At 36.3% G+C, this 14,620-nt stretch overlaps 1 protein-coding gene and 1 long non-coding RNA gene across 5 annotated transcripts in view; one reads left to right on the forward strand and one right to left on the reverse strand.

Moving 5' to 3' along the window:
* Positions 1-14,620, forward strand: part of SH3TC1 (SH3 domain and tetratricopeptide repeats 1) — a 120,537-nt gene that overhangs the window by 45,698 nt on the left and 60,219 nt on the right. For all 4 annotated transcript variants that reach the window (XM_074229845.1, XM_074229846.1, XM_074229843.1 and 1 more), the window contains one exon: positions 5,868-6,183. In XM_074229845.1, coding sequence (XP_074085946.1) covers positions 5,910-6,183 — 274 coding nt within the window. In that variant the 5' untranslated portion in view covers positions 5,868-5,909. The remainder of the gene's footprint in view (positions 1-5,867; positions 6,184-14,620) is intronic.
* LOC141518124 (uncharacterized) overlaps positions 1-14,620 on the reverse strand; it is a 120,700-nt gene that overhangs the window by 7,432 nt on the left and 98,648 nt on the right. The window lies entirely within an intron of this gene.

Here is a 14,620-nt window from a genome sequence, read left to right on the forward strand (position 1 = left end):
TTATGTAGGGCCATTTGCCGGAACTTTTTATCTAACTCTGCAAAAACTGATCTGCTTACTGGCTTCCTTCCTTTCCTCCCTCCCACAGCTGGTGACTTCTCAGCACCAGGGAAAATCAGGGCCAATTTCCTTTCTGGCTGTGACCAAAGGCAGGTTAGTGCTATGAGACTGGGTATGGCAGGGACCACTCTGAGAGCACTGGAGGACGTGTTCTTCCAAGGCCCTAATTTTTACCATATTGACTCAGACACACAACCTTCTTGAGTTAAAAGATAGTAAGTCCCATCTAGACTAAATAAAGTAGAGCATAGGCCTCAGAGTCAGGAAACTTGGATTAAAGTCTTGGCTTTACTATTGACTAAGCTCCATGACCCCTAACAAATTACTTTCCCATTCAGGCCCTTAGTCTCCTCTCTTAGATGGGATTAATCATCCTTTCCCTGTCTCTCTGAGGAGTGTTGGAAGGATCAAATGTGAAAGGGCATCCTAAACTTTAGCTTACATAAACGTCAATAATTAATTTAGTTAAGAATTAAGCCTATATTTATTAGCAAAGTGACTGGCACATAGCAAATACTTAAGTATTTATTGACTGAATTATTACTGTGAAGCACAAACTATTCACCAGACACTATGCTAAATGCAGAAAAAAATAAAATCAGTTATCTCTGACAACAAGATCACAAGTCACAAATAAATTAATAAAAATATGTACAGATAATAGAAAGTACTTTTGTAATGTAAGAGCATTTACAATCAGGGAAATTAGAGAAGGGTTTAAGTAAGAGGTGGCTCCTGTTCTGTATTTTGCAGGTAACTAGGGATTCTAAGACATATCAATGAGGAGGAATTGAAACTCACTTGTGCAAAGCCCTTGGTGGCAAGAGATGTTATCACACATAGGGAATAAGCTACTAGGCTGCTTTGCCTAGGATCAAGAAGGCAAATGGGAAATTTATGAAAAATAGATGAGGATTCTGATTGAGGAAAGCCTTAAATGCCAAATTTGAAGACTTTGTATTTTTCTTTTTATAATAGCCAGTCAGAAACAATGAAGATTCTGAGTTGGGCTATTTATATGATCAGATCTATATTTTGGGAATATTATTTGGGCAGCTTTGTGAAGGATAGGTTAGAGAGAGAAAAGACTTAAAGCAGGAAGATGAATTAGGAAGTTATTACAATGACCCAAATTAGAGGTGATGAGGGATTAAAATAGGGTAGGGTTTATATAAGTTGACTAGAAAATGATGAGAAAGGTATTGGGGTGTTGGAACCAACAAGACTCGGGAATGGATCAGATATGTTGTAATGGTATGAGAGATGAATTGAGGAAGACTCCAAGGTGGCAAACCTGGGTAACTGGAAAGATTGACTTCAACCAAAGCAAAGAAGTTTGGAGAAGGTTTTGAGGAAAACTGTTTTGAGGAAAACTAAGTCCTGTTATAAACAAATTGATTTTGAGCTCCTGAGAGATCAAGTAGAGGTGTTCTTGGGCAATTGGTGATATGGTGCTAGACCATAGGAATGAGGGGAGAACTTATATAGAATTAGAAATCTTCTGCATAGATGTGACCATTGTACTCATGGGAAAGGGATAAAGTATAGCTTCAAGAGAAGGCCCAAGACAGAGTTCTATCACTTTACTTTGAGGGAAGGAAAAGGCAGATAATTGAATGAAGGGGACTGAGAGGGAATGGTCAATCAAGAAGGAAACCAAGAGAGAGTCTAGAAGGAAAGGGTAACCAGTCAACAGTAATATTAATAATCTGATAATTTCATTTAAAATGTAAGAGGAAGCTAAATAATGCTGAATAGAGGGTCAGCTGTGGCATGAGACCTGAGTTCCATTTATATTTTTCTATCAACACACTAACTGTGTGAATGTTGGCAGTCACTAAACCTTTCAATAAACATGAGGAATTTTCTAAGTATTTAAATAACAAATGAATTGTTAATATGCATCAATAGAGTAAGTTTCCACATTAGAAACCAAACTCCATATCCACTGTGATGATAATATTCAAGATCTGGACCAATATAAAAATAATAAAGAAGTTACAATTAATCATAGCAGACTATAAAAGAAAATGTGAATATTTCACTGCAGATTAAAAATTTAGCACCTTCAAAATACTCACTAATATTCCTGGGCTTCCTGGGCTTCCTGGGCTAAATTATACATCAGAAGCTCACCATCTTTCACAAGCTAACAGATTTCAAATCCCTGTACTATAAATACAGTCCTTAAAATAGCCTTAAGAATTTCAACAAATAGGGGCGGCTAGGTGGTGTAGTAGTGGATAAAGCACTGGCCTTGGAGTCAGGGGTACCTGGGTTCAAATCCAGTCACAAACACTTAATAATTACCTAGCTGTGAGGCCTTGGGCAAGCCACTTAACCCCATTTGCCTTGCAAAAACCTAAAGAAAAAAAAAGAATTTCAACAAATAAATTGAACTAGAATTGGGTATGGACACAATCACTAAAAAAAACAAAACAAACAAAAAACCTGTTGCCCATAGTCTTTTGGACATAATATTAATCCATAAAAGTTTAAAACAACATTTCTAATAAATGTTCCCCAAATATTCACAATCTTTGTATTGAACAGATTCTAAACCAGACAGGCCTAGTAGAGGAAATTAAAACCTTGTGGAGACAGGATGAAGTTCATGTCAATCACTTTGAATTTGAATCATCCTGAGGATGCTTTCTAGTAGCCTCCAGAAAAAAAAACCTGACATCTCACTACTTTACTTTGATTCCAGAAAAATCACTTTTTAAAAATCCTTCTCTACTGTACAAAGATTATTAAGTATTTTTTAAAAATGCCTTTAAAATATTAAACATTTTTTAAAAGATACTAACTTGTCATTGGACTGTTTGTATCTGAACTCCATCAGTTAAGCGTAAAATGAAGTTAAGTAACCTGATCTTAACATTCAATCATTAGAAATGGAGAAATGGAGATGAGTGCTTAGCCACTCCATGGAAAGTCCTAGCAAGTTGGTAATATAGGATGGCAACAAACTGTGGGGTCTGGCATCCATGGATTAGCTAAGTGCGAGGAGGTTTTAGCAAGGGGTTGGAGCTCATAGTGACATTTTTTTTTTTGCAAGAGTCATTTAGGAAAATAGGGGAACAAATGATCTGCCAGGGAAAAAAAGGAGAGATCAAGATGCCAAATAAATAACTAATCCTTGAAATATTGAGACACAGAGTAGGACTATGGATAGAGTCAGGAAGACCTGAGTTCAAATTCAACCTTAGACTCTAGCTGGGCTAGTCACTAAATCCTGTTTGCCTCAGTTTCCTCATCTGTAAAATGAACTGAAGAACAAAATGGCAAACCACTCTGGTATCTTTGCCAAGAAAAATCCCAAATGGAATCATGGAGAGTCAGACCCAACTGAATTGACTCAACAATAACAACATCAAGGTGCTTATTGTATGTCTAATTTTCAGTCCCATGACTAGAGTGTACTTGGCTTTGACTCTTCCTTAGGACTCGAGTAAAGATGTATTGTTAATCCATAGGTTGCTGTAACACTCAGAACATTTAATATACCTGGGATCAAGACCTGCTTCAGACTGTGTAACTTAAACATTCAATTGTCCAGGCAATTCTGTAAGATTCTAAATGGCAGAAATGGAGTCAATCAGCATCAGTTTTCTAAAACATTGAGGTCACAGGGTCTAATCCTGTCTCCATCTCCTGTTACATAGGAGGAAACTGAGGTTTATCAATGGTCAGGGACTTGTCCAAGGTCTTGTAGTGAATTGTCAGCAGAAAAAGGTCTTAGAACTGCTGCAAGACTTCCTTTAATTAGCTTCCAATGTAAAATGGTTGAATTTGATAATCAGACAGATCCCTTCTAGATTTAATTCTATACTTTTCTGCTACCATGTTTTATATAATGAAGCTGGACTAAATGAGGGCTAAGGTCTCTTCCAATTTTCATATTCTTCAATGGTTATAATCATCAAGGCAATGGAAAGTAGATTAAAAAGAAAGGCAGATTTGTAATGTTGTCATTGTTTTCCAAGGGACTGTAAGGGCTGAAGGTGAGGAGGAAGGGCAGAGAGGGCCATGAGGAGAGGAGGGCTTCAGAAGGATCAGTGACAGTGAAGGAAAACATTTGTGGTTTTCCCCAACCAAATTACCCTTCACTCTGTCCCTCACACATCACCATTCATTTCCTCTCTCTGTCTCTGTACTGACTCTTTCCTTTGCCTCCAATTCACTCTCTCCTTCTCCTTTAAAGATGTATCTGTGGCCCCATCTTCTGTATGAAGTCTTTCCTGGTCCCCTCAATTGTTACTGCCCTCCCTCCTTAATTACCTTGCATTTAACTTTTTTTTTTACATTTTGAATGCTATTTTTTTCAATTACATGCAAAGATAGTTTTCAGCATTCATTGTTTTATAAGCTTTTGAGTTCCACATTTTTCTGCTCCTCCTCCTTTTCCCCCCTCTCCCCACAATAGCAAGTAATTTGTATGTATTATACATATACAATCATGTTTATTTGTTTACATTTTAATTCATTTGCAGCTGAATATTATGGCAGACAAATTATCAGGCCTACCGTCTAATTGAAATCTAGGCTCAGACCCTTATTAACTTGTCATAAGTCACTTAATCCCTGTGTGCCTCAGTTTTCTAATTTGTAAAAGGAGGATAATAATAGCACCTACCTCTCTGGGTTACTGTGAGGGAATTGTGAAATAATTGTCAATATTTTTATTGAAATATTATTTAATAATTGAATTGAATGATATTCAATTGAATGAATTTTTAAATTAAATCAAACAATTTTAATAATTATTATTTTATTGTTTTTCCATCATAGCCTACTCTTCATGATCCTACATGGGGTTTTCTTAGCAAAAATGCTAGAGTGGTTTGCCATTTCCTTTTCCAGCAGATTAAGGCAAGCAGAGGTTAAGCGACTTGTCCAGTGTCACAGAAATAATAAATGTCTGAAGCTAGATTTAAACTCAGGTCTTCCAGACTCCAGACCCAGTGCTCTAACCATTTAGCCCTCTAGCTGTCTATAGTTATTATTATAATAGCAACAGCAATTGACATTTACATATTGAATTAAAGTTTACAATACCCTTTTTCATACCAAACCTGTGAGGTAGATAAAACAGGTGTTCTTATCCACCATATAGGTTAAGCGATAAATTCAATGCCAAAGGTCATAATTATAAAAAGTGCCAAAGGTGAGGATAATTCTCTTCTCTAATAGATTGCAAACTTCTTGGAAATAGTGATTGTTTTATTCTTTGTATTTATACTCTGGTAACCTAGCAGGTACTTAGTAGCAGCAACTGCTTGTTGATGCATGGATTGAAGTCTGACTCATTAGACTGCCTTTTAGTTGGGACTGTGATATTCTCTAGTTCTATGAACCTATAGAATGGCACTGAACCTATAAAAAGATGATAGCAATACTTGTTTTATATTCTTTAAAAGATTGGTTGATTTGAGCAAAGAGCATTGTAAAACTATAGCAACATGTAAAGGTCGATAGCTATTGCTTATTTGGGCAAGTCACCTAATTCCTCTGAACCTCAGGTTTCTAATGTGTAAAACAAGAATCTCTGTTGCTCTATGATTCTATTTGGCAATTTAGCTTGGAGGTTGGTGTGAATTCTTTGGAACAAGCAATGGGCCCCCATGTTACTCGGGATAGATGAGTCAAACAGGACACATGGAATCCCAGTGTTTGCACATAATCGGGAAGGAAGGAAAGTTCTTTCCTGTTCTCCTGATGGTGATTTTTCAACAACAGGATATTTCCCTAGGTGGTCCTCTTCTCTGAAAACAATGTTGTTTTTTCTTTTTTCCTTTGGACAGCTGGTCATGCAGATCCTATAGCAAGAAGTGAATTGACAAATTATGGAGGGACTAGTGGTCCCGGCTGATGCAACAGTAAAATGCTTCATCTCAGACATGGAAACCCGGCCTAACCAAGAAGAGGAAGAGGAGGAGGGATGGCAGCAGCGCTTGGCTCCCCTGATGGGAAGAAAACCAATTGGATTCTTGGAAAGGAGAGACCAGGACTGGACGAGGAATATTCTTGATGACCTTCAGGGACCAACTAGATCCATCAAGGCTCTCAAGCTTCCAGGAGAAAAAAAGAATGAAGAAACCTTTGGGCCACGAAAGATAGGTAGGAACTCCATTCATCTCCATTGTTTTTTTTCTCCTGGGTTTTCCTTTTTTCTTGTTTGCTTTTTCTCTCACTCTCTGACTCACAGGAAGACTGAAATGTTTTAGTGATGACTTTCTTTTCTTTCTAAAGTATGAACATAATCAAGGGAGAAAGAAGGAGAAAGGTGGAAATTATTAACATAATATAAAGAATGTTAGGCTTATAGAATCTTTTTTTTTTTTTTTAGGGTTTTGCAAGGCAAATGGGGTTAAGTGGCTTGCCCAAGGTGACACAGCTAGGTAATTATTAAGTGTCTGAGACCGGATTTGAACCCAGGTATTCCTGACTCCAGGGCTGGTGCTTTATCCACTGTGCCACCTAGCCACCCCAGGTTCATAGAATCTTAAAACATCATGATCCTTAGAATATAGGAGAGGGACAGATATTTAGACCTGGAAGAAAACTTCAAACATAATCCTTATGCTATGCTAGAAGGTACTGGAATTCTAGAAGAGGTATCCTTAGGAATCTCAAGTTCTAGATATTATTAAACTGGGGTTCATGAAATTGTGTTTTTTAATATTTTGATAAAAAGTATTTCAATATAATTAACTTGTAATATTATGAATTTTATTTTATGCATTTCAAAACATTATTGAGAGAAGAGGTTCATACATTTCATCAGATCTCCAAATGGGACCCTGAAGAAAAAAAAAGGGTTAAAAACCTTGTTTTAACCCAAGTCTCTTACTTTATGGTTCAGAAAGTTGAGGCAGTAAATAAGACAGGCTACTCAAGTCACACAATTAGCAAGGCAAAGCCAGGACACAAATCTAAGTATATAGAATCCAAGTTCACATTCTTTCTATTGCACCATGAGGACATGACTTTTTTAAACTGGTTCTATTCAAATAGAGAAAAAAGCTGGAGAAGTTTGCCACCTGTCCCCAAAACAGTCCAAACAAATAGAGCCTAATAGAAATAGACCCTGTGAAAAGTAACTTTGAAGGATTCCAGAAAATCCCCCAGTCACAGAGTTGTGGAAACTGCCAAGTGGAAGGAGTTCTTGGATAACTAGTTTAGTCTCTGATTTACTTTGTATACTAATTCCTGAATGACCTTGTATAAGTAGCCTAACCTCATAATACCTCAGTTCTGTTATCTGTAAACTAAAGATAATAGGTGCCTCCTTCACAGATTTGTTTAGTGGATCAATCAAAATATTATATTTAAAGTGTTTAGCAAATCTTAAAGTGCTATAAAAATGTTTCAAAACTTTGGAGTCAATTCAGTTACCCCCCCCACCCCTATTTTTTCTTTACAAAATGAAGGAGTTGGGTTAGCTGGCCTCTGAGCTCACTTCCAGATCTAGACTTATCATCATCTACGATCTTATGGAAACTTTAATACCTTACGGAATATTTCATTCAATGTTTGGATTCTGATGGTTAGAAAGTATTTCCTTTAAATATACTGAAATCAGACTCCTTGAAATTTCTACTCATTGATCCCTTATTTTTGGCTTCAGGAACCAAATACATTATGGCTTTTTTGTACATCACATCCTTTCTCATATATGGATATAGCTATGATGTTCCCTTCTCCTCTTCTCCCTATACTCTAAATCTTCTGGCTTGGTTGAAGGAACTGGCAATTTTTAACCTGAAGAAGATAAGACACCTGGATTTGAATCCTAATGTATCATTTATTAGCTCTGTGATCTTGGAGAAGTCAATTAACCTCCTAGACTCAGTTTAACCATCTGTCAAAATGGTATGATATCTCCTATTTCTAAAGCACCCTGCATTTCCCAAATGGTTTTACTTCCAATAATTCTTTGAGTGAAAGAAACAGAGTCAGAGAGAGAGAGAGGGAAGGGAGAGAGAGGGAGAGAGACACAGTTAAGCTACCCATCAGCAATTGATAGAAAGCTACATACAAAGATCTGGGTTCATACTTCACCATTAACACTTATTAAGGCATGGTCATATACAAGTCACTTAACCTAATTCAACTTCACCTTCCTTATCTGTGAAGATAACGAAAGCTGTAGTATTTACCTTGAAAGGCTGTTGTGAGTTTCAGATGACATGATGTAGAGAAACCGCTTTTCAAACTTTAAAACATATAAATTTCAGTTACTATTAGGATTATCAAATAGTGTCATTCCCTCCCACCTGTCAGATGAAGAAACTGAGACCTACAGAGAGATAATTGATTTATTGCTGTTGATCAATCTAGTAAGTGGCAAAGAAGGTCTTCTGACTATTTACACATCAGAGGGTTGATTTTTGGAGATCAGGTAGCTCAGTGGATGGAGTACTGGACTAGGTGTCAGAAAGACCTGACTTCAAATCTTGCTTCAAACACTTCCTAGCTCTGTGGCCCCAAGCAAGTTTCAACTTTTTCTAGTCTCAATTCCCTCATTCATAAAATAGATATTGTAATGGTATCCACTTTATAGGATTGTTGTGAGGATCAAATTAAATCTTATGCATATTATCTTAAGTAATATGCAATAAATGTTATCAAACTAAAACCTTAAATAAACCTAAGCTACTATTGTTGTTGGAAAGATGGTGGATCAATACTGGGTCTGGAGTCAGGAAGAATTATTCTGAGATCAAATCTGATCTCAGACACTTAGTAGCTTGTGTGATCCTAGGCAAGTCACTTAACCCTGTTTGTCTCAGTTTCCTCATATGTAAAATGAGCTGGAAAAGGAAATGGCAAATCATTCCAGTATCTCTGTCAAAAAATAAAAGCTCAAAATAGGTCATGAAGAGTCAGACATAACTCTAAAGTGACTAAATAAAACACTATTGTTTTCAGGATAATGTAATTACTATTACTTAGAAGTTCAGTAGCTTGATAAATGGGGTAGGTACCTTTTTAGATGTAGCTGAATAGTAACCACAAAATTCAGTACTTAGAATGTCCCTTGCAAAAATAACCTTTCACAGAAGTGAGATCATTGGTCATTTATTCGCTAAGTTTGGAATGGTCTTGAAAATAACTTTTAACTGGAAAATTCTGTGATTTTCTTTTTGATGACTGAGTTAAGTTGGAAATGTTTGAAAATAAAGAGGAAAGAAAATTGGATTGTAAATCAGAAAATATGGAATTAAATCTACTTGCGTGATCTTGAGCAAGTCATTCAATTTTCTGCATCTTAAGTTCTTCACCTGGAAAATTAGGGAGGCTTCCCAGATCTAAAATCCTATAACTAGAGATAAGAAAATATCCTCCTCTTTCCTTTTTCTTCTTTAAAGGAAGAAGATAAAACTTTCAGAAGATCATTTATGAGCTTGATGCCAATTCTTGCCAAAACTATATGACATATTAATGGGATGGCTTGTTTGGATTTGGAAAAGGAATTGGTGCTCACTAAAAAATAAGCTGATGATCATTCAAGACTAATCTCATTTCCTTCTTTTGGAGATGGTCATTAGACTAGGTAGACAAGGAAGCATAGTGTAGTGGTAGAGGGTTGGTTTGGGATTTGGAAAGCCCTGGAATCAGTTTGAATAGTCTATGTGACCATGAGCAAGTGGTCTAGGTAATTCTTTAAGATAATAAGATGCAGATGAGTTATAAGCATGAGGAAGTTTGCTTATCAAGAATTCCCCACACTGATAAAATCCCAGGTTCAGACTTTCTCACCATCCACACATCCACACTATCATACACACAAATAAAGGTTAGGTAGATAGATCAGGAATAGGCTATATATATATATATATATATATATATATATATATATATGATAAAATAATTTATCTATATTTAAGGAATATGTTTGACAAAATCTATCATTTCATCTTTTGGGACAAGATGGGGAAGGGTACTTGATTATTCCTTAATATAATTAGTAGTTTAAAAACTGGTTCTACTTAGAGACCCAAAGGGTAGTAGAGAAGGAAACAATGAAAGCCTGGCCTAAGTATCTCTCCTGAGCCCTGTTGAATTCAATTCAAATTAACAATCTTCATTAAGCTTAACATGTTAGCTGTAGAGCCTATATTACATAGCTTTCTGTCAGGGATGGGGGAAGGGGAGGGAGGGATAAAAATATATTAAAAAAGATTACTGAAAACTACCATTACATGTAGTTGGAAAAATAAAGTTTAACAAGATTGTGCATGTATAACTTAGATTACTTACAGTCTTGAAAAGGTGGGAGGGAAGGACTAAAATTCAAAATCTAACAGAAATGAATGTTGAAAACTATCTTGGTATGTAATTAGAAAAAAAATCATTAAAAATAAAAAAAGAGCTGTAAATGCATACCCTCCCCCTCAAAAAACCCCAAATCAACCCAACAATTTTTATTAAGTCCCTATCTTCATGGTGCTTATAAGGAACAAAGAATAAGGGTATATGAGGCAAGAGAATAGGCATTAATTACTCTAGTATGTTCCAGTCAACCATGCTTAGCATGTTACAAATTTTATCTTATTTGAGTCTCACAATAATCCTGTGAGGTTACTATTATCCCAGTATTATAGATGAAGAAACTGAGGCAGAGAGAAGTTAAGTAAATTTTCTCAGGGTTAGATAGCTAGGAAATCTGAGGCTGGGTTTGAACTCAGGTCTTCCTTATTCTAAGGCCAGGTTCTTTCCACTATGCCCACTTAATTGCTCTGAACTAAATCTGGAGTGGATTAAAGAAGACCAAAGTCAATGAATCTAAATAGACTGGGAATGGTAGACAGCAGTAACAATTTTATAGAGATAAATGTGCAGTCCTGGGTTTGGATTAAATGATTACTTGCAAAAGTACAGAATATAGAGTGGGGGGGGTCATTTTAAACAAAAACCTAAGGATAAATTTGTCTTTCAGTTCAATGAATCAGCAGCTGTATTATGTGGCAGCCAAAACAACCCCAAAACCCTAATACTACATTAATAGAAATAAAAGTGTTCAAAGTGAGGGAGATGATAGTGAGATATTAATAGAAGTAATGTCCAGAGGGAGAGAGATGCCCTGGTTAGGCCACATTGGGATTACACTTGGTACAGGGATTATTATAATGACATGTTCAAAGGCAAATGCTGAGATGACCAGGCCTATTAAACTATTTCCTGAAGACAGCTAATGATATTTGAACTGCTGCTTAGGTAGAAGCTAGAAAAGAATAAGGACCAAAGAGTAAAAATTTCAGGAAAATAAGATTATAATTCATCATGAGAAAAAAGAAATCTAATTGGTACTATCAAATTTAGAATAGGATAAGACATAGACAGATATTTAATTGGTAAGTTTAGACTATATTAATGAGTTGGACAAGGGTTAGAATAGATGACGTCTGAGATCCCTTGTGATTGCGTTAGTTTCTAGGAGCATGACCAATTCTATCTCTGAACTAAGACTAACAGGTAGGAAAAGAACCTAGGAGAGTGTGGCATATTTGACACTAAAGAAGGTAAGGACATTATTGCTAATGGAACAGAGATCCCAAAGGGCATTTTGGAATGGACTTAATGCTGATTTCAATTGAGTTGGAGTGAGATGATAGAGATGAGACAGATAATGTGGGCCAACTGCAAGTACCAATGGATGGGACTAGGAGGCTAATACAACAAGAGATTGACTGCTGCGGCGTGCTCCAGCAATGTCAGAATCACAGGTGTAATACATTGATGTTTTGCTATACTTTCTTAGAATTATAGGACTCAGATTAAAATTATAGGATTTTATGGAAGAATAAACTGAAACCCAAAGAGAGGAGGGGACTTTCCCTAAATCACACTTAGTTGGGATTTGAACCCAGATCCTTTTAGCAGTATACTATAGTACCTCTCCACCCACTTGCCCTGAGCTTCTGTTTCATTAAGGGAAACCAAGGTCTGTTTTCTATAAGGTTTAAGAGCCCTTCCATTTCAGTCTTTAGGAGCAGGTTGTCTTTACAAAAGTGGTAGATTGTAAACCACTCATTCACTGTGGGCTGAAAGCTCCTAGCTTTGTAGGCTAGAAAATTTTCCTGAGTTACTATCAACAAATTAAGTCTTCTCTCTAGCTTCAGCTCCTTAATACTCTATAATAGCAGTGGGATGAGACTAAAGTATTCTTGATATTGGATCCATGACTTTTTAAAAAAATATACATGTTGAGCAACTTCTCTGAAGGATTTATGATGAAGAATTTGATCCATCCCAGAAACAGAGCTGATGATATCTGAATACAGACTGAAGTATATTTTTTTTTCTCTTTTTCTCTCTCTCACTTTATTTTTTGTGACATTTTTCTATTTTTGTGGGGGGTGGGGGATTATGTTTACTCTTACAACAAGACTATTTTAGTAATATGTAAATAAGTAAAATTTTTAAAAATACACATTGGTAACTGTATTTCAATATAATTTTTTTAAAATTTTTACAAGGCAATAGGGTTAAGTGACTTGCCCAAGGCCACATAGCTAGGTTATTATTAAGTGTCTGAGGTCGGATTTGAACTCAGGTCCTCCTGACTCCAGGGCCGGTGCTCTACCACTGTGCCACCCAGCCACCCCCAATATAATTTTCTTTCTAATCCTATTCTTTTTTTTATGCTTTTAAAAGCATGATTCTGAAAAGGGACTTAAGCTTCACCAGATTGTCACAAGAGTCCATTAATAAAATGTTAAAAATGTTTAAGCTAGATAATATCTTCCAGTTTTCCATTCTCGGATATTCTGAAATTGAGGCTTCAGACTTGACCTGCTTCCTCTGTGGAAGGTTCTTTCTCCACCTCTGCAGACAAGTAGGGGACAAGATAAGAAAATTTCTTGGGCTGCCTTGTTTGTAGTTATGACTCACCAATGGAAGCTGACCAGGAGAGATAGGTGGCAACCTCGACAGGAAATGCTGTGATTAAGAGCCTGGTCTGAGTGCCTTGTCATCTCAACTCACCTTCATCCCAGGGCTGAATAACTGTCCAACCAAAGCTGGCCCAAGTTTGGTAGCCCCAGAATTATTAAATTGGTTTTGTTTTATTTTTGTTCTTTATCTTTCCCAAGGTGAGAAGGGAAAGCACTTTTTGGTGTCCACACACAATTCTTCTGTTGGACTTTTTCTTGTGTTAAATCTCTCTGAGATACCAGCCAAACAACCAGTTCAAACCAATCTTTGACTGGTAAGTGGGAGGAACCATCCTTGGTGAGAAACCAAAAGTTGTTCTCTCCTTTTGAAAGTTTGACAGAAATATGTTGTAACTAAACAAAATAATCATAGGATTTAAAACTGAGAAAGATTTTATAGTCTAATCTAATTACCTTCTCTCCCCTCCTCTCCCTACCCCATTTTAATTTTATTTACTTTTGTTATATTTATGTTTAAGTTTTAATGAGAGGTAACATGGCATAATTCAAAAGGAGATGACCACAATTCATCCAAGTTTAGCTGCCATTGTTGCTATTTTTTATTTATTATAATCCCTTATTCTTCTTATTTCATTGAAAACCTAGTTTCAAAGCCTACCTGATACATACAAGCTGTATGACCCTAAGCAAGTGCTTAATTTTTTCTGTACCCTTCCTCCCTACCCCCCCCCCCCCCAATTCTCTAAGATTGCCTAACAGGGTTCTTTACCAAGTATATCCCACACCAAAGAACAAATACATCTGATCCAAAGCAAGACAAAAATGTTTATGTGTCTTTTATCAATCATAACCTAGGATATACTTCCTACCCTGACCTCTTCTTTGAATCCTATTTGTAACAAAGAAAACAGTTTCAATATTCCATCTTGTTTTGCCTGTGTATGGAATATGAGCAGGTATTCTTGCTTGTTACAAAGAAAAACAGTTTTTCAAAAACCAATGAAAATGCCAACTTTACTTTAATGGTTCATGGTCTACTCCTTAGCCTCAGCCCTGCTATATTTCTATTGAGAGAGGGAGGTGTGTTCCATCATCTCTTTGAGATTGCAATTGTTTATCACAATTCATCCAAATTTAGCTGCCATCATTGCTATTTTTTTTATTATAATCCCTCCTTCTTCTTACTTCATTTTGTATTATTTCATACAAGTCTTTTCAAGTTTCCATGAATTCCTCATTCACCATTTTGTTATGATGCATTAGTGCCATCCACTGTATTTTACAGATGGAAAAACTGAGACCAGAGAATGAAAGAGACTTGCTAAAGGACATATAACTAGTGAGTTGTGGTAGAGATCAGACTTGAGTCCAGATCTACAGATTTCATTAAAGCAATTACAATAAAGCCTTATGTCCCATGTTGTATGTTTTTACTGTACTTCCACATGTGTTATCTCTCTCAATCCATACAACCACCCAGTGAGGGAGGCCAAGGAAAGTTTTTAAACATAAAGTGAGAATCAGAGAGGTTAGGTAATTTGATCATGGTTACACAGCTCACTCTAAATTCAGTATTACTTTTGCCAAGAAGAAGCACTTTTGAGTTCATCTTAAAGACTCATACTAAGTTAAATATGAAAATATCAGTGAAAAGG

This window comes from Macrotis lagotis, chromosome 3, assembly GCF_037893015.1.
Source record: "Macrotis lagotis isolate mMagLag1 chromosome 3, bilby.v1.9.chrom.fasta, whole genome shotgun sequence".
Taxonomy (NCBI): domain Eukaryota; kingdom Metazoa; phylum Chordata; class Mammalia; order Peramelemorphia; family Peramelidae; genus Macrotis; species Macrotis lagotis.